Genomic DNA, 24,429 nt, shown 5'->3' with positions numbered 1-24,429 from the left:
GTGTCAGAAGCGGAAAACTCTGTTTTCCTGAATCACTGTGTGAAGCGCAGCCCTGGAAACAGCAGCTCCCACAGGCCAGAGCTCACAGCTGTTTCTGCAGTTCTGAGGGGGGGAGAAAAACCAAACCCATTGGCTTGCAGTCCATTCCCACTCATAGTGAGCTCGAGGGATGGGGCAGGAAATACCTGGGAAGGGCGTGGCTGATAAGCCCTGAGTCAGGACAGGGCCTGACAGGTCCTGCTGAGGACCTGCCTCTGAGGCCCAGCTGAAGTCACTAAGATGGCCTTGGAGGCGGCTCTCCTGCCGCCTCCGGGCTGGAATGAGACCTGCCTCTCTGGCAGTGAGAGCCCAGAGCTACCCTGCTGGCCCTGGGCGCCCTGGCCTTGCCCGTGCATGCACACACGTGCACACGCATGCACACACGTGCACACGTGCACACACATGCACACGTGAACATACATGCACATATGCGGGCGTGCATACACGCACACACACACATAACATGCACACACACATGAGGGCTGGTTGGTTCCGTATAGGAGCAGGAGGACGGGCCCCTCGAAGCTCGAGCCTAAGCGTCGTGTGTCTGGGGGGCGGGGGCTGCACGTGTGCAGCCTGTGACTGCGTGCCTGTATGAGTGCAGCTGTGTAACTGTGTCTGCGTGCTCAAGCACTCGCCAGCAGAGTGCACAGAATGGCCTGGGGAGGGGACTGCAGAAGCTGAGGAGAAGGGGCTGCAGCCTTTGGGCTCTGGGCCACCAAGGTTGTGGGCAGAGGAGGGTGGTGGCTCGGAGCTGCCGAGAGTCGGGTGCCGTGCGAGTGCTGGGGGGGGCGTCCCCACTCCTCAGCATGTGCCCACTGGGCCCTCGAGGTGGAGACGTGGATGGAGCTGGGGGACCAGAAGCTGCCCGAGGTGACAGTACCACCCTGGGGGGGGGGGGGCTCAGGAGCAGACCCAGCGCCAAGGGCAAGTTGGAGGCAAACGAACATGTAGTGTCAGATGCCAGCTCAGCGCTCAACCACTGGGGCCACGTTCCCTGGAACCGGCAGTGGGTGCATGACCCCCTCAGGGCGAGGCCCTGAGCTGCACCCCCACACCCGGGGCATGAGTCCCTGAGCCCTCTGCTGGAAGGCACAACTCCACAAGCTCCAAGCCAGGGCCCTGCAGACGGGGGAGAGGACAGAACGGAGGGCCACAGGGAGCGCTGCCTGGGACCGGGGCGCCTGGGTGGCACGAGGCTGGCTAGGGGTGTGGCTCTGGGAGCCCTCGGGAGCGAGCATGGAGCTGCCAGCTGGAGGAGGCAATGAGCTTTCCGGGCCAACAGGGGCAGGAATGAAGAGAAGTGTGGGCGAAGGGACAGCAATGACGGCGGGGTCCTGTGGAGTGGGGCCGTGTCAGGCAGCTGTACCCGTGCCGGGGCCTGGCTCAGGGCTGGTGTCAACCGGGACGGGGAGTCCCAGGGGCCGCCCCCGTCTCAGCCCAGCTCCGGGAGGGACGGATTCCCCCACCCTGCACTGGACACATGGACGTGAGGGCAGGGCAGAGGTTTCTGGGCCAAGACTGGTGCCAGGATTGCTGACTCAGGGCTGACTCCCGACTGGCTGGGAGGAAACCGCCTGAAGCTGCGGAGTGTGGAAGCCCCTCCCCAGACTGTGTGTAGGTGAGGAGTCCTCTCCACACCCGGACCTTGCCTTCACCAGCAAAGACCCTGAACTCTGAGCTGCCTGGGGGCCTCCCTTGAGCTCAGTGGCTCCAGAGCCCCCGACCATGTCCTTGGGCTGCACATTTGGGCCTGTGTCCCGTGTTCTCTGGAGAGTGGCCCCCAACCCAGCCACCCCAAGGTTGTGGGGGGCTCACTGAGGTTGTGGGGGGCTCACCAGTTGTGGGGTGCTAACTGAGGTTGTGGGGGGCCCACTGAGACTGTGGGAGGCTCACTGGGGTTGTGGGGCTGACTGATATTATAGGGCTGACTGATATTGTGGGGGGCTGACTGAGCTAAGCCTGGGTGCAGTAACGCGTAACTTCCGTCTCAGGGGACGTCCCTGTGGGAGTCCAGACCTCAGTACCTGGTGGGAGCAGGCCCAGTCCACCTGCCCCCCTCCCAGATCCCTCCCCGGTCCAGGCACTGGTAGCCTGCCTGGCACTCGGGCTGGTCTCCTCCCCTTGCTCTGCGGCCGCAGATGTGTTGTGGGGACATGCTGTAGTCTCTGGAGGGCTGCCAGGGTGGGTGTGTGCCCCTTGGGGAGGCTGGCTGCCAGCTGTGGGTACAGGAGCAGGTGGGTGGGCGCCCAGACCTTCACAAGCCTGGTGACAGTGAATTGCAAGGGGGTGCCACTGGGGGGCTACCCATGACCATCCTGGTTCCCCCGCCCGTGCTGGCTCCCCAACCCCACCCCGGTTCCCGGCCCCAGGGTAAGCTCATGGTGAGGCCTGCACCATCTCAGGCCGAGAAGCTCTCGATCTTTCTCAGGGAAGAGCAGCCCCCGGAGACCCTGCTCTGCCAGCCTGGAGCCGCATCCCTTGGGCAGCAGGCCATCGCCTTGGACCATGGCCAGACCCCGCTGGCTGGGGGCAGGGTTCAGAGTGCTGGCTCTTCAGGCATGTTTGCTGAGCAGAGGCTTCTGGGGGCCCCCTGGCAACACAACCAGTCCTCAGAAGGCAGGGGCTCAGTGTGAGGGTCAGTAAGGTGGGCGCGTCCCTGCCTGCACCTGGGGACACACCTGGTGGGCTCACGCAGGGCCCTGGCTGCCTGGAGGGCCCCGTCTGTTGGCCTGGTCCCCAGCCGCAGCAGGAAGTGGAGATCAGCGCCGTTGCTTCACGCCTGGAGTGTGGTTTTCACGGAGATATCCTGTTTCTGCAACAGTTCTGAGAACCCCAGCCTCCAAGTCAAGCTTGTTAGCAAGGAAGCAGCGAGTGGCTCTTTAGAACTGGGCCGAGGGCGCTTCTCGCTTGTGCTGGTGAAGGTGCTGGAACCCCCTGGGCTCCCTGTCTTGGGATAGTAGCTCCTCCTTTTCCCCGTCACCCGCCTGGTCACCCCACCCCTGGCTGGGGGTGTCAACGGGGCAGCAGCAGGGTGGGGGGCCTTCCGCCATCCACCACTTGAGGGGTTTGGTGGTGTGGTGGAGCGGACACCTCTGTCCTCGGGCTGCCCCATAACAGGTTCCTGGGAAACACCCTGTCCTGAGAGCACGTGAGGAAGGGCCTGGATCAGCCCCAAGTCCAGTGCTATGAGAGGGGCTGCCCTGTCAGCTCTCCTGTGCACAGTGGTGCAGGGGACACAGCTCTGGGCAGGGGTGGGTGGCCGGAGGGACCAGCCCCAGGCCCTTCGCGGAGGAGCTCTCCCAGCCCACCCCCCTCCTCCCAGAAGACCTCCGTCCCTGTCTGGTGGCCTGTATCCTACAGTGAGCATAGGAGCCCCCAAGCCCACCTGCCCAGCCTCAGTGCCCACCGTGAGCAGGCAGCTGTGTGTGTGGACCCTGCAGGCTCACGGGGAGCCTCCCCAGGCCGGCGCGGAGGGGCTGCATGTAATAAATGGGGGATCAGGGCAGCAAGAACCAGAGTCACAGACATGGCTCTGGCTGTCCACCCTGAAGGCATGGCCGCCCTGCCAGAGCCACTCCGTGTGGTGAAACAGCGCTGTGGTCCTGTCAGCATGCCACCATACAGGCAATGACAGGAGGTGGGCTGGGCCACATAGCCCACCCCCTACTCGCGGGGGCTCCCCAAACGCTCTGTGACCAGATAGATGCCAAGTACTTAAGGAATCGCAGCCTCCCCCTTCTCCCCGTGGCCCCCGGGCCAATACCTGCAGCTGAGGGTAGTGAAGGCAGGGTCTCTGAGTGGGGGGGTCTCTGAGGAGGGGGGCGTCCCTGAGGAGGGGGTCCCTGAGGGGGGTCTCTGAGTAGGAGGGGGCCTCTAAGGGGGGATCTCTGAGGAGGAGGGGGGTCTCAGGAGGAGGGAGTTCTCTGGGGGAGTCTCTGAGGAGGAGGGGGTCTCTGGGGTGGTCTCTGAGGAGGAGGGGTCTCCGGAGGAGGGGGTCTCTCAGGAGGCGGGAGTCTGAGGAGGAGGGGGGTCTCTGAGGAGGAAGAGGGTCTCTGAGAAGGAAGGGGGTCTCTGGGTGGGTGTCTGAGGAGGGTGGTTTCTGAGGAGGAGAGGGTCTCTGAGGAGGAGGTCTCTCCGGACGAGGGGGTCTCTGAGGAGGAGGGCGGTCTCTGAGGAGGAGGGAGGGTCTGAGGAGGAAGCAGGGTCTGTGAGTGGAGAAGAGGTCTTAGAAGAGTAGGGGTCTTGGATCTCTGCGCCTACACCGTGGGCTCCCCTGAGGTAAGGACGGCAGGGAGGCTTGTAAACAAATCTGGGTGTGGCCCCAGAGTTGCTCTCCTAGCAATACCACAGGTGTGAGGGATCCTGGCTGGAGGGCCCACCTATCTCCCTCCTTGGCCCACACTGAGAAGGAGGCCATGATTCATCAGCTCTTTTGTTCTCCTTCCCTCTGAAACCTCCACCTGGTTAGCTGTCACAATCACAGCCGCCATGAGCTGAGCCCCAGAGGTGAGATGGAGGATAGAGTTAAGTCAGGACAGCCCACACTAGGCTGTGGAAGGTCCGTTTACTTCAGAACACAAACCCAGAGCAGCTCCTCCCTTCCGTGGTCCCCAGGACAGCATAGCCTTCACGGCTGTGCTCTGTAATATCTTGAAGCATGTTTGAGTGTCTGGGGCCGCTGTAACAAAACACCACACCTGGGCTGGTTAGAACAACATATTTTTTCTCACAGTTCTGGAGGCCAGAAGTCCAGGGGGAGGCTCTGAGGAGGCAGCTGTTCGCTGCCACTCTCCCAGCTGCTGCTGATGGCCACATCACCCCAATCTATGCCCCACGTGGCTTCTCCCCACTGCGTCTGTCTGTGTCTCCTCTTTTGTGAGGACGCCAGGTAGGTTGGATCAGGACACACCCTCCCCTGGTGTGACCTCATGTTGACTGATAACATCTGTAAAGACTCTATTCCCAGATAAGATCCCGTTCACAGGTACCAGGGCTAGGACTTGGACACGTCTTTCTGGGGACACAGTTCAGTCCGTACCACAGCATGATACAGAAAAGGGCCCACCTGGTACATGTGTGGGGCTGGGGAGCACCAGTGAGGGCTGAACGTCACCTGCGGACAGGAGTCTGGTACAGATGGGCGTCCCCTCACTGCTCTCGCCGTCGGCCCTGATGTTGGAGGCTGCCGCCCATGCCCAGCAACCCTCAAGCAGCTCCAGTTTTGTCCAGCAGTGAGAACTTCCCCATTTTCCTGCTTCTTTGCTTTTTAAAATTTCTAATTCATTTCATAGGAGTCCCTGGGTGGTGCAAATGGTTAAGCGCTCCACTACTAGCCAAAGGTTGATGGTTCAAAGCTGCCCAGAGGTGCCTCAGAAGACAGGCCTGGCGATCTACTTCCGAAAGGTCGCAGCCTTGGAAACCCTATGGGACACAGTTCTCTGCACGCATGGGGTCGCCATGTATTGGAATCGACTTGACAGCAACCACCACCACCACCACCACCAATTTATTTCATAAAATTATTCCAGCTCTGTGCTATATGTAATATGGAAAACGCTAGAACCAGCTAAGTGTCCCACAAACGGATCCATCACAGCAAAGGAAAGGCCTTCAGAGCAGGCCAAAGGGGGCTGAACCTGCGTCTAAACACAGAACCCAAACCGTAAAAGTGCATTTTCTCTCACTGACCGAATTACTTCTTCCTACGATACCAAGGGTTCGTCCTTGCAAGGAAAGCCCCACAGTTCCGATGGTTCTGGAAGACCTGAGGTGGCCCGGTCCACACCGGGGCAAGCCCAGGTCACAGGTGGGCGGTGGGCGGCCCCACTGTCCTGTATGCTCTGCCTGCCCTCACGGCCTTCCCTGGTGCCCAGGGCAGCTGCTGGTCCTGGGGCGCTTCCAGTGACTCCTCTGGGCTCAGGTGTTCAGGGCGCACCAGCTTTCTCCTGTCATGAACAATGCGGAGCAGAAACAACCACTGAGGGAGGATTCATCAGAAATTAAAGAAAGAGTGCCAGCCCCCTCCCCAGCCTAAAGCGCAGACACAGATGGTTGTCACCACTGGGTTTCTTTAGCTGGGAAGTTCCAGGCATATCTTTTTGCATGTGTTAAATATTTCATGATTTTAAAACCATTTTTACGGGCAAAACACTTTAGGATGCAAAAAGGTGATCTGGTGATTACAGACCCGCTGCCCAGGAGTGGGGTCGTGCAGAAGCCTGGAGTCCTGAGCCCCTTCTTCCTCTGTAAAATGGGGAGACGGGTGGGGGCGGTGGTCGAGGGTCTCACAGGCAGCTGTGGAGGCGTGGGTGGGAGCCAGGCCTGTGACCGCCGCCCTGGCCAGCCAAGCGCTTCCAGCCCAGCTGAGAGCGATCGTCCTCATGTCCAGGGGGTAGGGTGACCCCACGTGGTCAGTCGCATACTTATGCCTTCCTGACCCCCTCCTTGGAGCCCTGGTGGCACAGTCGTTAAGAGCTCAGCTGCCAAACAGAAGGTCAGCAGTTCAAATCCACCAGCCCTCCTGGAAACCCTATGGGGCAGCTGTGCTCTGTCCTATAGGGTCGCTATGAGTCGGAATCGACTCAACGGCAACGGTTCATTTATTTATTTTTTGGACCCCTCTTGAAAGACTCGCGACACACTGTTGTGTTGTTTGTAAATACCAGCAGCTTTGGGTTTGAACGACTAGTAGGACTAGTTTTTCTTATTACACAACCTTCTCAACAAACGTTTAACGCGCACCCGCTCCGATTTCCAATCAGACCTGTGCCGCGCGCCCTCCGGTGGCAGAGAGAGGGAAGAGCAAGATGGGCAATCACGAATGCGGCCGGTGGCCGGGCCTGGGGTGGGAGGTGCCAAGAAGAAATCTGGCCGGGAAGAGGGATATAAGAAATAGACCCCACCGAAAAGTGACTCTTGAGAAAAGAGGGAAAGGAAACAAGGGGCTGGCGGCCCAGACCAGGGCAGCAGGTACAAAGGCCCTGAGGCAGAGAGCAGGGGTCAGGGGCCTACGGCCGTGTCCGTGGAGGGTGCTGAGCAGGCGAGCACTCAGCGTTTCAACAGGATCACTCCGGCAGCTAAGACAAGGGTGGCAAGGACAAGACGGAGCCAAGGTGGAGGGGAGAGGTGGTGGGATTCTGGATGCTCCTGGAGTAGAGCCAACAGGATTGGCCGTGAGAGAAACGCGCGCACAAGAAGTCCCCAGACATCACTGGATGGAAACATGTTTTAGAGTTCCAGGAAACAGGAAACAATGCTTTTGTCAAAGGGTTATAAAACCAGCCATCCTTGGCGTGGGGTGCAAACCCCCAAGACGGGACCACTCCCCTCGGCCAGGTGCCAGGGCAGCGGAAGGCACCCTAGGGGCTGGGTTTCCTCAGCTGGGAAGGTGGGGGCATGTGCTTTTGCATGTGTTAAATGTTTTGTAAAACTGTTGGAAACCTTTGTGAGGCAGAAAATGCCCAAGGATGCACAAAAGGCATAGAAATGTGAAGCAGTGATTAGACACTCAGGGAACAACGTGCTTTCATCAAACTTACTTTCAAAATTCACCTGAGAACATGGGGTTCCTTAGGAGCAGATGTTTGAGCAGCTTCTGTCAGGGACCTAGCAGGGCAGGTATGATTGACTGAAATGACCAGGGATGGCGCTTAAGCGGGTGCCTGTGCATGCTGGCACCATGGAGGGGCTCTGGGAGCCTGGGTGGGGTCTGTACTCAGAGCCTGGGGGGAGTAGGGTGGGGCAGCAGGGGCACCAGACAGTCAGAGCTGGGTGGCCACATGTCCGGGCTCCAAGTCTCTGCAGTAGCACATTCTCACTGGGGCCCGGGGCATCTTCTGTGCTAAACTCGCAGTGCCCCCAGCAGGACCGGGCACCCCAGGGCTGTGCACCCCTCAGCACAGTCAGGGGTGGCTCCACCTATGTCCAGCTGGCAGGTGAAGAAACAAGCCGACTGCCCGGCCCTTCCATGGGCCATGGGCATGGACCCAGCCCCTCACCCCCCGTCTCAGCTGTGGCCTCTGCCCCAGGGTCAGCCCCCTGACATGTGGCTGTCACGGGGGTCACGAGTGGTCATTGTGTGGGGGGCTGGGCCTCCCAGAAGGCCTTCCCCAGTGCCCTGAGCTGTCACTTCCCAGCTGAGAGGAAGTGCAGATTCGACCGAGGGGTGCCCTCACACACCCATTGGCCCTGCTGGGGCGGCGGTGGCTGGGCCTGGGTCAGAGCCGGGGCCCCGAGTTTGGTGAACACTCCTGGGACCAGGCTGTCGACTGCTTTCCGGACGCCTGCTTGTTAAACGGCCGCCTTGGTGATAGCCCTCATTGTGGGAAGTCAGGGGCTGCCACCACAGAGGGGCTGAGCTGCCTGGCAGCCCTGGGGGCACATCTGGCCCACTCTCAAGGCTTTGAAGACCAGCCACAGCCCAGCACCCTCCCGGGGCCCTGTGCACTCGGGATCCATGTGGAAACTGCTGACGTTATCACAGAAGCGCGTACAGAAAATAGGAAAAAAACTGCATCCTGAAACCAGGCTGGAGAGTAACCCTGATGACTAACAGCGACGGCGTGAGCAGGCAGACAGACTGACTCATTGCTCTTCTGCGTTGTTGTCTCTGCAAACTTCTGAAATATGTTTTCCAGTTGCACTGAGGCCTCTCACAGACTCTGAACAGCGCGTAAAAACAAAAACAATAAAAAACTCAAGGACCAGCGAGCCTCTTGGGGCCTATTTTGGGCCACCTGCCTGCCGTCCTCACCCCACCTGCTCATGGAGCCGTCCCAGGAAAGGCCAACAGAGATGCCTCGGGCCAGCAAGCCCGGCAGGGTGGCCTCACCCCAGGGCGTCCCTCTGGAACTCTCCATCTGCTTCTGGGGGAGGCATGTGAGCCCTGTGGGCCTCAGACCCCCACCCTTGCCCCCACGACCTCGCCCTTCCTCCTGTTCTCAGGGGACTTTGTCCGACCCCTCGCCAGTGTAACTGGCCATGGAGGACAAAGGGACACCCTCTGTGCTCCCTACTTGAGCTTCCTCCAAGTGTCTGCCAAGCTGAGGGCAGTCAGAAGGCCAAGGACAGCGGGCTTGGAGGCTACTGGGGGGCTGTGGGGAGGAGGGGGCTGTGACATTCCAGGACGAGCCCACGTGGCAGTTGCCAGCCTCCACCCCAGAACCCAGCCCTGGTCTGACATCATCCTGTGCAGCCATGAAGCCTGTCGCCCATTCCCGGGCCACGGGGCCATTCAAGGGTCGCCCTCCCCACCCCGACCCAAACTTCCTAACCTTGCCACCCCTTTGTCCCCATGTCCCTGATGGTCCCCAGCCCTCGCAGCTGCCTGGCCACCCCTCACTGCAGCCTCCTCTCAGCCTCCAGTCCCGGCCTCATCCCCTTACCTGGAGTCCCTCACCCCTTCCGTGAGACGTTTCCACACTGCTCTGCTGTGATGACCCTCCCCCTCCCCACCTCATGCTTACCCGGAGGGGGCTCTGCACCCCCAGACCTCCAGGCCCTGTGGCCTTCGAGCCTGTCCTTGCTGCTCCCCAGCCTGGAGTGACCTTTGTCGGCCTCCCCCCTCAGGGCCGGCTGTGCAGCCACGTGCACGGGGTCTGGGCAGGCCCCTTCTGTCTGAGCCCTCACAGCGACGCTGGCCGGGGCCCAGCCTGTCTGCAGCAAGAAAGTCGGTCCCGGTCTCATTCCTGCTGGGCTTCGGCCCCCACACTGCGCAGTTGTCCTCAGGCAGCGCCCCTAGCCAGCAGGACACAGGGTGAGGCAGGGAAGGTCCCCTGCAGCCCCTGCCCTGCCCCTCGCCCGGACCCAGGGCAAGGTCCCCCCAGCACTCAGCCCCCAGGAGGCTGAGGCGGCGGCCAGCGTGCGCTACACCAGCCCGGGGGACTTCAACAGGCAAGCAGGTCTCCCAGGACCCCCAGTTGGAGCACAGCTTATGACTCTGGCCGACCCTTGCTCCCTGAAGTCCTTGACCCACCCCTTCTCTGGGCCTGTTTCCTCGTCAGAAAGTGTGGGGTTGAGACCAGGGTCCCGCAGGCCCCCACAACTCCTGACTGACTCTCCAGGCCTCTGCCGAGGGGCCCACGGTACCTGCCTTGAACCCGGGGCCCTGAACCTGGGCCTGAGGAAGGGCACACCCAAAGCCCCCCACTGGTGGTCGAGGACCTGAGGACACCCTCAGCAAGGGGCCACTATGAGGGGCCTGTCCTCCACGGGAAAGAGACCCCCCAGGCCTCGTCTCACTGTGGCAGTGTCTGTGCAGGGGGCTAACTGAGGCCCGGTGTCTGGAGGGAGGGGGTGTGAGTGTGAGTGAGTGTCTGAAAACGTGTGAGTGTGTGTGAATGTGAGTGTGTGAGAGTATGGCTGAGGGGATGCACTGGTTGGCGGCCTCAGCTCCTGGTGGGGGGCTGGGGACCCTCCTCAGGCGGGTGGGGGCTGTGGGGCCACAGTGGACAAAGCAGCCTCAGTTCCTGTGGAGAGGTTGCAACGCCAAGGGTACGTGCAAGGCAGGGCGAGGTGGCCTTGGAGGGAGCGGAAGGTTCCCAGGGCCCGAGAGCGTCTAGATACGGGGCGAGTGTGCAGAGGAGAAAGAAAATATCAAGAAGACGCGATTATCTTCGGAGGGAGGGAGTCACAGCCAGCCTTGAAAGGCCTGACGCAGAGACAGGGGGTGCAGGGAGGGGGTGCAGGGCTGCAGCTTAACTCTTCCCCTGCCTCCTTCCTTGAGGCTAGGGCACAGGCTGAGCCCACATGCGCCCACAGCCCATCGCAGCCCTCCCAGGCCTGGCCTACCCAGCCGGCCATCACCACACAGCCCGGCCCAGGGCGCCAGACCCCCCAGGGGGTATACTGTGGGGTAGCCAGGGCCACAGGAGCCACACTGGCCGAGCCGCCCCACTTGCCCGTCCCAGCGGTGCCTCCCCAAATTCTGTCATGCCCGCCCTGGCCCCAGCCCCTCAGGCCCCTGCCTGCTCCGCCTGCCCCTGCCTTCCCCGTGCTGAGAGCAGAGGTCCAGCACGGGCCTCCAGTGCCCCAGACGAGGTTTTCCGTCCCGCACTATCCAAGCTGGTGCCCCCATAGTGGGATGCGGGGCTGCCAGGCTCAGCAAATACAAACTCGGGACGCCGGGTTCCACGTGATGTTCAGACAAACTACGGAGCATTTCTTAGCACAGCATTCCATGTGCAATGCGCCCCAAATATTTCAAGGGACACACCTACACTAGGGAATCCTGGTCATCACTCTGCGGCTAAATCTAACTGGGTGTCCAGTGTTTCACCGGGAGGCTCCTCGCGGGCCTCTGGGATGCCTCTCGCAGGGTCAGCCGCTACGCTGTCCGAGTGGACACCTCCCACCATCCCTCGGTACAGCCCTCTTGTTTTATGTTATTTTAGATTTTTTAATAAGCTACGATTCAGACTGTGAAATGAACTGGTTCCAGGGTGCACTCTGAGGGGTTTTGCCAAATGCACACACGTGTAACCACTGCCCACTCAGAACGAAGGCCATCCTGTCACCAGCTCTGACCATTGCCCGGGGGTTAGCCAAGGCTCTGGACGCCACGTAAAGGAACGTGCCTGCCGGCGACTCGCTCAGCGTGAATTAAGCACAGTCGCCTGCGCTGAAGTTAGCGGTGGTTCTGTTCCTGCTGAGAAGTTTCATGGTCTGGAGGGACCCCGTTTTCTACTACTCCCTGTGGATGAGTCTCCAGGGTCCCCAGAGTGTAACCATCACTGTCCAAGTTCTGGGGCGTTTTCAGTTCTAGGTCAGCACACAGGAGTGGATGGCCACTTGGTCGTGGGGGAAACACATTCCTGGCTTCACAAGAAACTCCTGTCTCCAGAGGGTTGACCTTCCTAGCACCTCCTTTCACAGATGGGGAAACTGAGGCTGGGGCAGTGCCCAGTACAGCTGACAGTGAGCGTCATTCCCCTGCAGAGGGGCCACTGGCACTGCTGCCCTGCCAAGGTGCCAGCCAATAGTGACAGGGGTACACTGGCCCCAGGCACCTCCTCACCCCACAGACCAGTGGCCGCCTTCTGGGAACTTCGGTAGTGGAGTTAACCAAGGGTTAACAGTGGGCTGCTTTCCTGACCTGTGCTCCAGCCACCAAAGACAGCTGTGCCACCCCCACCCCCGGGAATGGAGCGAGCAGGCCGGCCTGAAGGCCACCCCTTATCACCGCAGCCCCGGCCCCATGCCAAATGTGTCCTCCAGGGCCTGCAAGGGCACTTTCTGCCTTGGAGGGGGAGGGCAGACAGTGGGCCAGGCTGAGGTTTGTGGGCCTTCCGGCCTGACCAGCATCTTGGCCCCTGCCCCATGTGGCCATCTTGAGACCCTCTGGTGTGAGGGGGCCCAAGCCCTGACCCCGCCTCTGTATCTGTGTAGCAGGACCCCTCACATGGGGTTTGTGCCTGGGCGCCCCGCTCTGCGTTCGGTCCCCTCATCCAGGCACCTGGCGCTGGGCCGAGGAGCTTCTGGGTAGGTGTGCAGGGAGGGTGGTCCCCAAGCCACTGGAAAGCAGGGGAGGAGCTTCGGGCCACCTGCCTGGCTCTGTGTGGTGGTCAAGAGGCCCTGTGTCCATCTGCTGGTGGCCCCCTGACGGAGGCCATCTTCCTCCTCCTCCCTCAGCCCTCGGCTGAGGCTTACCCACAAAACAAGCCCGAGGAGGGGCTGAGACTCCAGGGGTCCGTAACTCTCATGGGTCACCACAGGTGGGGCCGGGATTGGGGCCTTCTCCTGGATAAGCCCTGCCCCCCACCTCTGGGACCAGCCCCTCAGGGCAGCCTGAGGGAGACTCCTGAGACCCAGAACCCACCAGACACCCCCAGCTCCCTGTGGTCCCCAGCTGTCCTTCCTGTCCCTCTCCAGCGGGCAGGCGGGCGAGGGCTTCCATCACACGTGGGGCATGGAAGGGGGACTCCTCAAACTTCCCTGGGCTAAAGCAGAGGCAGGGGTGACGGAAACGCCACATATCCGGCCGTGGCAGCGTCCGTGCAACAGAACCCCAATCTGGGGAGGGCCACAGGGACCATCCGGACACATCGGCCTCCCTTCAGAGCTGTGGTCTTCCATGTGGACTGACAATGCCCCCCCGCCATCTTCCCCCCACGATTGTGCCTGGTTTCCACGTCTTTACATCTCTCTGGGCTTTTAAAATGCGTTATACGTAGCAGGTGTCAATTTTATGATCAGGAAAAAGGAAGTTAAAGAAAATAAAGTGAATAACTTGCTGATGCTTTAGAATAACCCAAGTCCTCGTGCCGTCTTTCCGTCTGTTTGTCCCCTTTCCTCCGGCCTCCCCTCCCCACAGATGCAGAACCAGGCCAGGGAGCTGGGTGAGCGGCCCAAGGGCACACTACGGGAGCCAAGACAGCCCCGGGAACGGGGCAGCTTTAAGAAGGGGTAGTCGATGAAGATGGAGGCTTGGGACGAGGATCGGCTGGGGATTGCTGAGCAGGACCCCCAAGCGATGGTTTCTGGGGCCCAGGGCCCAGGGTAGATGTGGGACAGAGTCTGAGGGTCCCCTCTGGGCCTCAGTTTCCCCTCTGTAAGATGGAGTGACCCACTTCCTGTCTCCTCCCACCCTGGACTGTGAGCCCATTTAGGGTGTCGTGGCCTCCTGCCACCCACAGTCCTGCGGGTCTGGCCTGTACTGGCCACCGTGCCCCTGGCTGGCCGATGTCCAGCTCTTTTCAGCCCTGATGCCCTCTGACCCCACTTCCCCTCGGTGGTGCCAGCTGGTCCGGGGGCTTCCGGAGGTGGCTCCTCACAGGGCCCTTCCGAGCCTTGTGCCCCTGGAGAGAGAGGCAGTGAGGGGCTGAGAACCTGGGGGTGGGGGGCAGATCCTGCACAATGGCCGCTCGTGGTGGGGGGACTCTGCTGAGGCCCTGAGGGCCAGGCCCCTGGACCTCTGGCTCTGCGGTCTCTCTCTTTAGGTTCAGAGGTTTGGAAAATTTGGCTTTCAACCAACATCAGCAACCCTCCCTGCCAGTGTCCGGGTGGACTCCTCCTGGGATCTCAAGGCCTTCAGGAGGGTGGAGGGGGGGTCCTGTTCCCTCCTCCTCCAGGCCTTCCAGGGTCCCCCTCTGAGCCACATTCCCCCCTTCTCCTCTGTAAGATGGGCCCCAAGGCCCCCTGGACAGAGCAGCCTCCCCTGTACACCCCCACCCCAAGAGCCCCAGGGAGCTCCTGAAATGGCCACAGTCCATCCACTCATCTCTCTACTCTGTTGCTGATTGTCCCGGTGGGGTGGGCGGCTAATGTCAGGGTCTGAGCAAGGGGAGATTCCCCAAGGTGAGGGGCCTGCAGGTGGGCCGTCTGGCAGGGGGCGGAGCTGCCGGGGTCCCTGCACCTCCCCCTTCCAGGCCCCACACCATCTGGCCACCAGGGCCAAGCTGGGAGAGATGTGGTGAGTCAGGCCTCACCTGGTCTCCCTCCTGGGTTCACCAGTCCCCCCCGGGGGTCCCACCGTTGCCTGTCCAGGTGCCCCCTTCCCCAGGAACACACAACTGGGAAAGCCCGCTGCACCCCCCTCCCCTCACACAGGTGGAACCACTGCGAGACACACAGACACGACCCTGCCGTGGAGCCCAGGCGCGGGGTGGAGGGCGGAGGGCGGAGGGCAGAGGGCAGAGGGCAGAGGGCAGAGGCCTGTGATGGGGGTGAGTCAAGTGCCCGGATGCCTGGTTCCACCTGGGGTGAGGCGCTAACTAGCACAGGCCACCAGGAGGGCCATGGGAGACCAGAGGGGTGTGGGCGCTGCGGGATAGGAGCCCTGCTGGGGTGCTTCTCCGGGGACAGGGAAGGGGGGCATCTGGTGGCGGAAGCCTGAGAACTCCTTGGGGCCTCCTCCTCTTCCCCCCACCCCTGTGCCTACCCCCACAGGCCGGGGGGTCTCTTTAGCCTCCCTTGTGGACAGAGTGGCAGACACTCACCCACAGGGTCCCAGCCCCTCCCTCACTCCCGCCAGTGCTCACTAGACGCCAAAAAGCACAGAACTGTGTGTGTGTGTCCTATCCGTCCGTCTGTCTGTGTCTGTCTCTCTGCAGGCAGGGCCTTGATCTCAGTCTGCAACCCCCAGGCGCCCTCTCCCCAGGCCTGGCCCTGCATTCTCACCCTCCAAGACTGAAGTCCCTGCCCTTCCTCCCCAGTTAGGGGGTCTGGAGACAGAGCTAACCACACACCAAGCCTCACACTGTGGACCAGTGACCCACGGGATGCTCGGGACACCTGGGCAGCCCCCTGGCCCTGAGGCTCGGGACCAGGGCTCAGAGCCTCCTACAGTGAGGGACGGGGTACCCAGTGCTTCGGATGAGGAAGTCTACTGGCCTGGGCACCTGGCAGAGCCGGGAAGCAGGCTGGTTGGGGGGCGGCGGGGGCAGGAGGGTTGGGGAAGGCCGTCTGAGGCTGGGGGAGCTGCCGGAGGCACTGCTATCAAGGGCTTCAGGGGCGGTCAGGCCCCTCCCAGGACGCGCACTTCTCCCCACTGCGTGTTCCTGGTCTCTGACGCAAGCAGAGGCGCTTCGAAGATAAGTGTGTGGAGGCAACTGGCCAGGCCGCCCCGCCAGGGTCCTGGGCACCCCCGGCCCCGCCCCGCCCCGCCCGCCGCGTGCCTCGTCTGAGCAGGCTTTGTGCCCCAATCTCGCAGGTGCGGGGGTGGAACGGGGCCCTTGGCACAGGGCAGCCGATTACCGCATGTGACCGCTGCCGCGTGCGGGACCGCCAAGGTCTCCTCCGCGCATAAATGGGGCGCGCGCTGGCCGGCAACAGGCAGAGCGCGGCGGAGGCGAGAGCTCCTTCCGCTGCGCCCGAGACTCCGCCGCCGAGGACCTGCTGAGGCTGCACCCGGTAAGGCGAGGCTGGCTGCTTCCCGGCCAAGCAGGGTGGCCGGGCACCCCCAGCCCCCCGCCCCATCCCTTCTCTATCCACAGGATCCACAGGCCCCGGCGGCAGCGGCCTCACCTCCGCCCTCCGCGATGCGGCTGCCCGACTTCTCGCAGAATCTGCTCGTCGTTCCTTTTTCCTATGCATATACTTCTTTGAGGATCTGGCCTAAAGAGGTATAGGGCATGGGAAAATGGGGCGACGGGGTCCTCCTCCGAGCCTCCGCGGAGCCGCTCCAGCGTCCTGGCCTCTGTGCCTTGGCCCCGCCTCCGCTCTCCTCCCCGGGGCTGGCCGAGGAGCTTCGTGGCTTCCCTTTGGGATGCGAAGGAATCGACCTTGTAGGACAAGAGGGGCGTGTGGGGACAATGCTGATCTGTCCTGCTGGAAGCCGGTGGGCTGCAGAGGAGGGGACCCACGCCATCTGATGCTCTGGGATGAATCTAACGGGGTGGGGGACTGGTGGGGGACAGAAAACGCGGCAAAAGCAACAGGCTATCCCACCGGAGTTCATACCTAGATGCCTGGGTTCTGGACTCCGCCTGGGGTGGGGCAGTCAGAGCCCCGGAGTATGTCCCCAGGGGGCAGCCGGGGCCAGGCAGGGTGGGTCGGGAGGACTGGTGACTTTTTCTCTGGAAATTTTCTTTCCAGGCAACAAAACTGTGTGTGTATGACCGTCTTCCTACAGGTGTGCGCGGGGTGGACGTGGGTCTGTGTACGCAGAGACTGGAGAAGCAGGCTGGCCAACAGCGGTGGCTGTCAACAGCATTTATTTCTCCTCAATTGGCTGTAATTTTAGAATTATGAACCTGCATTGGTTTTCTCATTAGAAGTATCAATAAAGCTAATTTTGTTTAAACTTCCTCAACGTGATAATGTCTTGATGATGAATGTGTACAGGAGGCCCCCCCCCCGCCCATTTTCTCTCCTTGACATTGAAAAGGGGACACCACCTTGGAGAGCGGGCCGAGGGGTACTAAATTCAGGATTCATACACACGAAGGGAATAAAATAGCCTGCAGGTGCCCCACCCCTTTCTGAGGACGAGGACACGGGGTGGGGGATGGAGGGGCACCTTGGGGTCCTGGACCACCCTGGAGTCCAGGAGGTGTGCCTGGGAGGGGCTGAGCTAGAGGGCTTGAGTGTTTTGGGGGGAGGGGCTGGGGGAGGCTCTAGGTGACTGTGAGGAGCTGCTGTCTGTCCTGCCAGGAGTGCCCTCGGCCCTGGCCTCCCTGCCTGTCTGTCCTGGCACTGTGGCCCCTGGGTAATAACCTGGCCTCTTTCAGCTCCGCCTAGCCCACGGGTCAGGGTGGGAGCTGGCTTGTGCCTGGAACCTGCATCTTCAACTCGCAGGAGTAGAAAAACAGCGAAACCAGCCCTCCTGAACCAGCGGGCTTTGGCAATGGCTGCCGGGCTGTTACTTTGCACAAAGAGGCCTGAAGAGTAGATGAGACCCCACCCCCACCGCCCAGCCCAGTCCCTGGGGCCTGCCCATCGGCACTGTCCGTGTTGGGCGCCTTGTCATGGAAGCTGCTGAGCCTTTATCCGCTCATCCTTGAAGCAAATGGAGCGATTAGCTCTTTGCCAACAGGCGCCCCTTTATCAGCAGCCCGCCCGCCCAGCTAGGCCAGGCCTGCCTCTCCCTTAATCTCATCTGATAGTGCTCCTTCAAAGGGCTAGGAGCCCTCCCTCCGTGTGGGAGGGGGTGGGTGGAAGAAGGGCCGGGCCGAAGGGCAGGGCTGGGGAGCTGCCAGGTGGGAGGAGTCCTGGACCACGTGTGGGACACCTCTCCCTGCACACAGCCCACCTCATCCTTGCAGAGGGAGTGGGGGTGGGGGTACAGGCTTGCTGTGCTATATACAACCTCCCCACCAGACACTTAAAGGTTCCGTTTTTAATGAGTGCAAATGAAGCCGCCATCACAGTGTGCTGGGTGCAGATTTTCAGCTGCGGTGTCACTCTCAGACACCCATATCCCGTGTCACAAGCACCAGAGGAGGATGGTGGACTGCAGGCATGGATGGATCAGGGTGCCAAAGGTTCTGCTTGGCCTCCACTCTTATCCTGTGGCCACGTGGCCACCAGCAGGCTGCAAGCACAGCTCCTGGGCCCAGAGGAAAGAGCAATCCCCCAGCATCACATCAGGGCCCCCCTCCAGGATCACTGGGGCCTCAGCTGGCCTTGCTGGGTCATGTGCCCTTGCCCTGCTGCAGGGTGGGGCTCTTGATGACCCTGCCTGGGTCAGATGGGAAGTTCTCTGGGCAGGGAGGACAGTGATGGTCCCTTAGGACAGCATCTCACTTCCCTAGTGCTGCTGGAACAGAAATACCATATGTGGGTGTCTTCAACAGCAAAAATTTATTTTCTCACAGTTTAAGAGGCTGCAAATCTGAATTCAGGGCCCCAGCTCTAGGGGAAGGGTTTCTCTCTCTGTGGGCTCTGGGGGAAGGTCCTTGTTCCTTGGGTCCTTGGTGATTTTCCTGTGGTGTGGCGTCTACCTTCCCCCATCTCTGCTTAACTTCTTCCTTGCTTAATCTGCTTTTATATCTCAAAAGAGACTGACTCAAAACACACCCTACACTAATACTGTCTCATTAACATAACAAAGAAAACCCATTCCCAGATGGGACTATAACCACAGGTATGTTGTTGTGTGCCCACTCAATTCTAGGGGTTAGGATTTACAACACATATTTTGGGGGGAAACAATTCAATTCATAACAGACGGGCAGGGACTGTGACCGTCAAGACCCCCGGGTCATTGAGTGGAGTCCAGCCTGGCCAAATGAAGGTCCAGACATCAGCTCTTTCCGGGAAATCCCAGCTGAGAAGACCGGGCAGGCAGTGAAAGAGGACAAGGATGGGGCAGGTGGGTGTGGGGGTGGGGGGGGGAGCGCGCAGGGATGATCAGCAGGTGTGCTCCAGGGAGCTTAGGGCACTGGGGCATTTCCTCCTCACCTGCCACCTTGCTATTTGCAAATAACTCCAGGGCTGGGGGTGAGAATCTTGCTGGTTCGGGAAAAGGGTGGCTTGGGGTCCCCAGCTCGGTGCCAGGCACAACAGGGGGTTCCCAGCCCAGTACTCTGCTCCCGAGAACACCAGCCTGGGAATGCAGGAGACAAGCCCTTTACCATATGCCACAGCCCACCCCCGACGGCTCACCGCAGGTAAAGATGAGGCTGGCATAGTGGCCTTCCCCCAGGGTTGCAGCACTTCAAACGGGGTGTGCTATTTGCAGTGGCAACTATGGGGGGGCTGCATTTGCTCTGCAAGACCTTTCCTGTCGGGTCTGTGGGAGATGTGTTGGGGTGGCCTGGGAGGGGCTGGGAGAGACGGGCTGATTGGCTGGCTAAATGGCTCATGGATTCTACAGGTGACGTGGGACATTGCAGACCAGCTTTCAACAATCCCAGCGGAGACCGGCCCTCTGCGGGCTCTCAATGCCTGACAGTCGGCTCCCCAAAAACGGAGTCTGAAAAGGGCCTGCCCCCTAGACACCTGTGCCTACCCAGCTCCCAGTGCGCTCCCCAGGAAGGGAGGGGAGGTGTGAACAGAACGCCCCCACTTGCTCAAAGCCCAGATGTCTCCCATCGGACCAGTTCCTGCCCCAGCAGCTGCCTGTCAGAGAAGCCCAGAGCGCAGGCCTGAGCTGGGAGAAACCTTAAATACCGTGCAGCTTCTGTGGCCAGGAACCAAGGAGGAATTAAAACCCAGGATGGAAAAGAGTTCAGCTGTGACCCAGCCACTGGGGGCCTGTGCCTGTGTGCAGTTGTCTCCAGTGATGTGGACCAACGGCCTCCCTGGCCCTGAGCACATCTGCAAACCCAGCGGACACCCAGCTTACTCCCAAGAAGCTCAGCCAGTGACCCAGAAGGCCCCCCTGAAACTCTACAGGGACATCTCCTCGGCATGAATAGCCATTCACTCGTTACATGAATTTTATTACAAAAGCACCTGCTCATTATAAACACTTCAAACAAGACGCACACGAACAATGAGAAGTCTCAGCAATTACAAGACTGCTAACAGTCTGATGGACGTATTTCTGCAAATAAACTTTAAGAAACGATCATGCCTTTATTCTTGTTGGGACATCTAGTCGGTGACAGATGGTACTCAGCTTTCCTGAAAGCCAAAGAGGACCCGCTGCCTGCTGGCATTTGCCAAGGCCACCTGCTGGCTCCCTCACCGAGCTCACTGGGGCAGACTCCCTCAGTGTGCCACGTGGACACGGTGTTCATTTCTGGTTTGCACTGATGCAGGTTCTGCCAGGCTCTGCCTATGCTGGCTGTCTCTCAGGGAAGGGTCCCATGCTCCTGCCCTTCAGCACGTCTGGATTTTCTGCAGGAAGGCTCCCACTCCTGTCTGCCCATCTCGGTAGAGTGGAGGCCTCTCAGGAGGGCCTTTGGGCCCCACCCTGCAGGGAGGAGGAAACACTCAGGATGAAACACACCCGAGATCAGACGACTTGAACTCAGATCCAGTTCCCCCAGCCTTTTCCTTATCAACAGGATGTACAGAAGGGCTGTGAAGAGGGATGGGCATCTCCTGGCACACACAGGCTGCCACGGCAAGCAGCAGATGCTACCACCACCCTGTGCCTTAACTCTCCAGTGGGCAAATGATCATTATTTTCTCTTCTGGTTTCCAGCTGTGGTGGCTCCATTACAAAGGCACCCAAATCTCAAGGCTGTGACGGCAGAGCCTCCCTTCCTTCTTATAGTTCACGGGCTTGTCTCTGCAGACCAAGCTGATCTGCGTGCAGTATAAGGACCTGCACTTCTTCCCAATAGGAAAACCAGTTTTTTCCAACACCTTCTATTGAATAAATTATCCCTTTACTATATGCTAAAGCCCCCACATGTAACACATCCATTTTGGCCTTTGATTCTGCTCCCTGACCCATCGCTTACTCCCTAAACTGACCCTTCCTTTCAGTAGTTTTCAGTGAAGCGGTGACATTAAAACATCTCCAGCCATAAAACTCTACAGAGTCTTGAGGTGGTCAGGGTAGGGTAGCCGCCACGGGTTATCACGCACATGCAACGCTCCCCGTGCAAGACGCGGCCTTGATGACATGCACCGCTAGCATCTCTCCAGGGCAATAGCAGACCCTGGGCGTGGGTGGCAGCTTCCCCTTTCTGGACTGCCTTGCCCCTCAAAAGGCATCCCTGGTTTCGGGCAGAGCACACAGGCCCCAGGGCCCCCAGGCTCTGGAAGGTAGCGTATCAGAGGCTGTCCATGGCAGGGATCCCACGCAGAGGCCAGTGCAACCTGCTCCACTGGGCAGGGATCCCAGAAGGAGCCCGGAGGTAGCACCAGAGCCGGGGGCGAAGGCAAGTGTGCCCCGGGGCAGAGGAGCTGCAGGCTGCTACCCAGGACTGGAGATGGCGGATAGATGGCCAGGGGCGTGTAGAGGGGTCTGGAGAAGGGGACACTGAGTTGTGAGTCCTGCATTTGGCGTTTGTGTTTCATTCGGCGATTCTGAAACCAGGTTTTTATCTGTGGGAAACAAACCAGGCAGAAGTGAGAACAGACCACCCCCATCCACCCAGCACACCCCCTCCCCTGGGGGCCAACTCACCTGCACTTCCGTCAGCTGCATCTCTTTGGCCAGCTTCTTCCGCTCCTGGGGGCCCAGGTACTGGCGAAGCTTGAAGGCGCTCTCCAGGGTGCTGATCTGAGCTGTCGTGAAGGCAGTGCGCACCCGGGGAGCCCGCGAGGGGTCTGGCTCCTTGCTCAGCCCTGAAGGAAGACAGGTGAGAGTCTGCCCACCTGGGACATGCTCCCCCCATGTGAAAGGCGCCCGGAGCTTCAGGGCTACTTGGGCAGCAGACCCAGCGGCCATCTGTGGATAGGCAGCCCTGGTGTCCCTGAAGCAGGAACAGCTCCTATTTCTCCCCTCACTCCACCACCCCAGTCTCCTGCTCAGTCTTGGAGGTTACAGCTCCCCTCCCCTCAGCTCAGGGGTGGAAGGGGTCCAGAGGATGCTCAGGGCGTGTGTATCGGAGGAAGGCGACAAACAGATTAGAGTAGTTTGGGCTGAGACAGGCAGTCTTGGTGAGGTTCCGCCAGCGAGTGCCCCAGCTCCCAGAGCCACCCTCACCCACATCCCTCCAGAAAGCAATTTCTTTTACCTGCAGCCAAGGAGCAAATTCACCAGATGAGGAGAGGTAGGGTGGCAGGAGGGGCTTTCTGGGGAGTGTCCACTATGTGCAAAGGCCTGGGGGACCCAGAGAGCCAAGGAGGGCGGGGCCCAACCTTTCTCATCGGCTTGTTCACATTTGGATTTAGTCAGGAGCCAAGGCAGGCGCCCATTAAGCCTGGACCTGCCACCTTCTAGCTGATTGCAAGCCTTGGTTTCCTAAGTTCTAAAATTAAGAGGTAGGGCCAGCCCTAAGCACCCCACGAGTGGTCCTGCGCAGTTACAGGAAGGAAGATGGGGTGCAGAGTACCCACGTGGTCAGCACGCAGTGCAAGTCTGATCAACATGTCCATCGGTTGTTCTGGGAGGAGCAGATTTGACACTGCTCTGAAAGCAAAAAGCATTGGCTATTCCTGCCTGATTTTTCTGGAGTGGAGAGGGACAGACAGCAGGCAGTAAAACCAGTTATCGTGAAGGATCATGACAATGATGACTGGCTAGCTTTTTGTGGTGGGGGGAAGGTTACTGGTTTAGGAGAATAAATTAAATATTTCACTTCACCCAAGTATGAAATTATTCCAATGAATCACTCAAACTTTTTAAAAATTAAAAGTCATAGATATCAATCCCACTGTTGACCAAGTAAGACTTTAAACCTAAAACAATGGATTAAATTACAATGAATTAGAAAACAAACTGAGGAAAAAATCTTGTCAGCACACAACAAAGGGTTAGATAAGGATTACTCTGAGCCACTGGTCAGACTCCCAAGAGACCCACAGGGGCAGAAATGCAAAGGTGGTGTCTCTGGATGCAGCCCAGGCCCAGCGGCCACTTCAATCACACACACGGGGCTTTCTTAAAATGACAAGATTCCAGGTTGGCTGAGAATGGGCACAGGTTTGGGGCCAAGTGAAGGCCCCTCTCACTGTGGGGTCAGTGATAACCTCTCTGCCACTAGGCCGGTTCTCACGGCTTGAGAAGCGACTGCCTTTCCTGGTGACCTGGGTCTCAAGGGCTCAATGTGGAGCTTGAAGACCACACCCACAAAGACACCGGAGCCACGGCGAGTGACAAGGAGAACGCAGAGACGGGCTGCCCTCTGGGTGCAGGGTGGGGTACTGTGACGGTGACAAGTCACTGGAGTGCCCGTGGGCAGCAGGCCTGCGCTGGACACAGCTGGGAACTGGGAAGACGCTGTGGCTGGCAGAGGGGCGAGGCAGGGCAGGGCTGGCACGGTCAAGGTGGGTGGGGAAGGGGAGCCTGCAGGCAGCTTCCCTCAGAGGGGAAGCGCTCCCTCCCAAGGGGACCTCACTACAGCCCTGTGAGAACCGCCCGAGTGGTCAGGGTGTGTGGGTGCCTTGCAAGAACCTCCCCAACTCCCACCCCGACCTGGGAAGGACCTTCCCCTTCTAGACCTACCAGCCACAAGCGCCCCTTGCACGTGTAGATTTGGGGTCTTAGCCCCATCGATGGCCACGTTCTGAGAGGGCTCCCCTCTGCTGGGCGCCCAGGCGGGGGCACTCAGACCCCTCCAGAAGACCTCGCTGGGCCTGGAGGTGTGCGTCGGCCCCAGGTGGCTGCTCTGGGCAAGCCAGTCCACGGAGAAGAAGCTGGAGTTCGGCTTGTGGCCCCTGGGCAGGTCGGAGGAGGGAGGCATGGCTGGTCGTGTGGAGGATTCCTCGAGGACTGGACGGGCCGGGGGCTACGCAGAGGGTGCCCTGAAGGCCAGGGGGCCACGCATAACACCCACAGAGGGCCAGACAGCCCAGGGGGGCACGAAGAAGATCCCCCCAGGGCCAGGGGTCCACGCAGAGGATCCGAAGGGAGCTGGATGGTGGGCCAGGCTGGGCACAGGATCCACTGTGGGCGGGACGGGTCAGGGGAGACACGCAGAAAACCCGAGGAAGCTTGGACCCCTTTGCCGGGCTCCGAACAGGATCCGCTTGGGGCTGAGGACGGCCAGACTGAGTTTATAAACAGGGTGGGGGTGGGGGTGGGGGGAGAAGCGCCGGTTTGCATAGGAGGCTGCAAATCCCCCAGATAAGTAGCGCCTAATTGCCTTCATTGAGAAGCACAAAGGAGGCCATTCACACCTCCCTCGGCTCCAAGATGTCTGGGGGAGGGCGGGGCTGCAGCCCAGCCCGCCGACGGTTTGGGGACCGGTTGCATCCTTTTAGCTACCCTCGCCTTAAGGAAGGAGGGGAGTGGCTGCCTCCCACCCTGCGGGCCCAGCCCCCCCTTGCCAAGAGGGGCGCTGAGGCATGAGGGCAGGAGGTTCTGCTTCTCCAGCCCCCGAGTTAGGGGTGCAGGGCGGCTGGGGGGTGATGACAGAGGTTTCAGTTTGGAAGAGGCGCCCCGCT

At 60.3% G+C, this 24,429-nt stretch overlaps 1 protein-coding gene across 1 annotated transcript; it reads right to left on the bottom strand.

Moving 5' to 3' along the window:
- Positions 1-20,244: 20,244 nt before the first annotated feature.
- Positions 20,245-23,726, bottom strand: VENTX (VENT homeobox). Its single transcript, XM_004374992.1, has 5 exons — positions 23,489-23,726; positions 23,111-23,269; positions 21,506-21,666; positions 21,077-21,423; positions 20,245-20,338 (listed from the first exon to the last, which is right to left on the bottom strand). Exons 1-5 carry the CDS (start codon positions 23,724-23,726, stop codon positions 20,245-20,247), a joined length of 999 nt encoding a protein of 332 aa, XP_004375049.1.
- Positions 23,727-24,429: the final 703 nt, after the last annotated feature.

The sequence above is a fragment of the Trichechus manatus genome, unplaced genomic scaffold, assembly GCF_000243295.1.
Source record: "Trichechus manatus latirostris isolate Lorelei unplaced genomic scaffold, TriManLat1.0 scaffold00031, whole genome shotgun sequence".
Lineage (NCBI taxonomy): Eukaryota > Metazoa > Chordata > Mammalia > Sirenia > Trichechidae > Trichechus > Trichechus manatus.
The sequence above is the reverse complement of the archived record's forward strand: the minus strand, read 5'-3'. Positions and strand labels throughout refer to the sequence as shown.

Excerpts from the sequence above, each read along its gene's own strand:
- VENTX (XM_004374992.1), bottom strand. The coding sequence starts at position 23,726 with ATGCCTCCCTCCTCCGACCTGCCCAGGGGCCACAAGCCGAACTCCAGC. Across the intron at positions 21,667-23,110 it reads TGGCTCCGGTGTCTTTGTGG|GGCTGAGCAAGGAGCCAGAC; the intron begins GTGTGGTCTTCA and ends GTCTTCCTTCAG. Across the intron at positions 21,424-21,505 it reads TGCAGCTGACGGAAGTGCAG|ATAAAAACCTGGTTTCAGAA; the intron begins GTGAGTTGGCCC and ends TGTTTCCCACAG.